Below are 2,008 nucleotides of genomic sequence, written 5' to 3'. Positions count from 1 at the left end.
GAGGTGTGCAGGACGACTGACTCCAGAAAGAGTGACAATAAGTTCGGAATAGCTGGTAGTCAGAACATGTTGATAATGGATTCCAGTTCTACAGGGACAATGCAGCGGATGCAAAGTGAGAAGAGCATCCTGGATGAACCCGACTCTCCTCTTGAGGTTAGCATTCAGTGACCTAAAAATAATCTTTTTAAATATACATGTTCTTAGAAATTTTTCTCCCAGTTTCATTTATCTTTAAAAACAGAATTTTTATCATTTCAAAACCTTTTGCACCAACTATTTCCTTCAGCACCTTGGAGAGCAACATTATCATATTTTCTATTAGCCATACAATGTGATAAAGACTTTATTTTCTTCGTTTTAATTCTTACTTATGCACTTTATATAAACTAGTTTTGCAGTTGATTATTTAGTCGTAGTTCTTCGTTTCTCTATTTTTTTCTTACTTTTTTACTTTGCATAATACATGTCATGCAGTTTTCTTGTTTTGACTCAGTGGGCCGCTGTTGTCTGCTCCGTCGCAGTTACAATATTTAAAGCGCAGCACCTCCTCTCCGCTTAGATGTTTAAGATTGAAGGGGACGGCGTTGACCGCTTTGTCTTCATTTGGGATTTTTTTAACACTACAACGACGGCAGGATATCTATTTCCCACATCATTCTGAGGATTGTTTATCTGTTTTTTCTTCTTTCGTTGAAGCGGACGATCAGGAGGGTGCACTGTTCTTTTACCGATATTTTCCTTACACAATGAGACGGCAAGTCCTGTTGTTTCTATCCATTCTCCTTCTTAGAGCAGTAATCAGTCAAGTCAGCTATTCCATTCCGGAAGAAATGGCGAAAGGTTCGTTGGTTGGTAACGTAGCTCAGGATTTGGGCTTGGATGTTAAACGACTGAGGTTAGGAAACGGCCGTGTTTATTCTGGTGATAGCAGCGATTACGTTGAGCTGAATGCTGAGAGAGGAGTTCTCCTCGTCAAAGAAAGAATAGACAGAGAGGCGCTATGCGGTGACACAACGCCATGCGCTCTGCATTTTCAGATTGTGCTGGAAAATCCCATGGAATTTTACAGCGTAACTGTTGAAATTACAGATATCAACGACAATGCTCCGACTTTTGAAAAAGCTGAAATCAAATTCATGATTAGCGAGACTGCAGCTATTGGAGCAACATTTGACTTAGAGAGAGCCGTGGATTTGGATGTTGGCATTAACACCCTCCAAACATACGTCCTTAAACCCACTGTTTATTTTGTGCTGAAATTACAGAATCAGGCTGACGGTACAAAGAATGTAGAAATGGTATTACAGAAACCTCTAGACAGGGAAAAAAATGAGTTCATTTCATTGGTATTAACAGCTGTTGATGGAGGAGAGCCGCAGATGACTGGAACAATGCAGATTCTCATTACAGTGTTAGACGCGAATGATAATGCGCCTGTTTTTACGCAGCCAGTATACAAGGCGACTGTTAGTGAAAATTCTGCAAAGGGCACCGTTGTGACCGCTGTTAGTGCCTCAGATGCTGATCAGGGTTTGAATAGTAAGATCACATATTCCATAACAAGCACTATGGATGAAGTAAGGCAGATTTTTGAAGTAAACGAAGAAAATGGTGAAGTTACATTAATTGGGCGCTTGGATTATGAAAAGAAAAAGCTTTTTCAGATCAATGTTCGTGCAAGAGATAATGGAGGGTTAACTGATTCATGCAAAGTGATGGTTGATGTTGTAGACATAAATGATAATGAACCAGTCATTAAAATTATGTCCAAATCTACTGTAATATCTGAAAATGCGAATCCCAATACAGTTGTTACGATGATTAATATCCAGGATCCAGATGCAGGTAAAAATGGAAATGTTCAATGTTTTTTACATGAGGACATTCCCTTTGTTCTTAAATTAACCACAAATAATTTCTACAGTTTGGTGACAGAAGGTGAATTAGATAGAGAGCGAGCCTCTGAGTATAACATCACAGTGACCTGCTCTGATGAAGGAGTACC

At 39.3% G+C, this 2,008-nt stretch overlaps 1 protein-coding gene across 1 annotated transcript; it reads left to right on the top strand.

Annotated features, from left to right (window-relative positions):
- Positions 1 to 6: 6 nt before the first annotated feature.
- Positions 7 to 2,003, top strand: LOC107835362 (protocadherin beta-15-like; the record flags this gene model as incomplete). The annotated part of the gene is made up of 1 exon (XM_016667693.1): positions 7 to 2,003. A coding segment is annotated over exon 1 (1,254 nt), but the record flags the coding sequence as incomplete, so codon positions are not given.
- Between the last annotated feature and the right edge of the window lie 5 nt (positions 2,004 to 2,008).

Source organism: Poecilia formosa, unplaced genomic scaffold, assembly GCF_000485575.1.
Source record: "Poecilia formosa unplaced genomic scaffold, Poecilia_formosa-5.1.2 Scaffold1968, whole genome shotgun sequence".
Lineage (NCBI taxonomy): Eukaryota > Metazoa > Chordata > Actinopteri > Cyprinodontiformes > Poeciliidae > Poecilia > Poecilia formosa.
The sequence above is the reverse complement of the archived record's forward strand: the minus strand, read 5'-3'. Positions and strand labels throughout refer to the sequence as shown.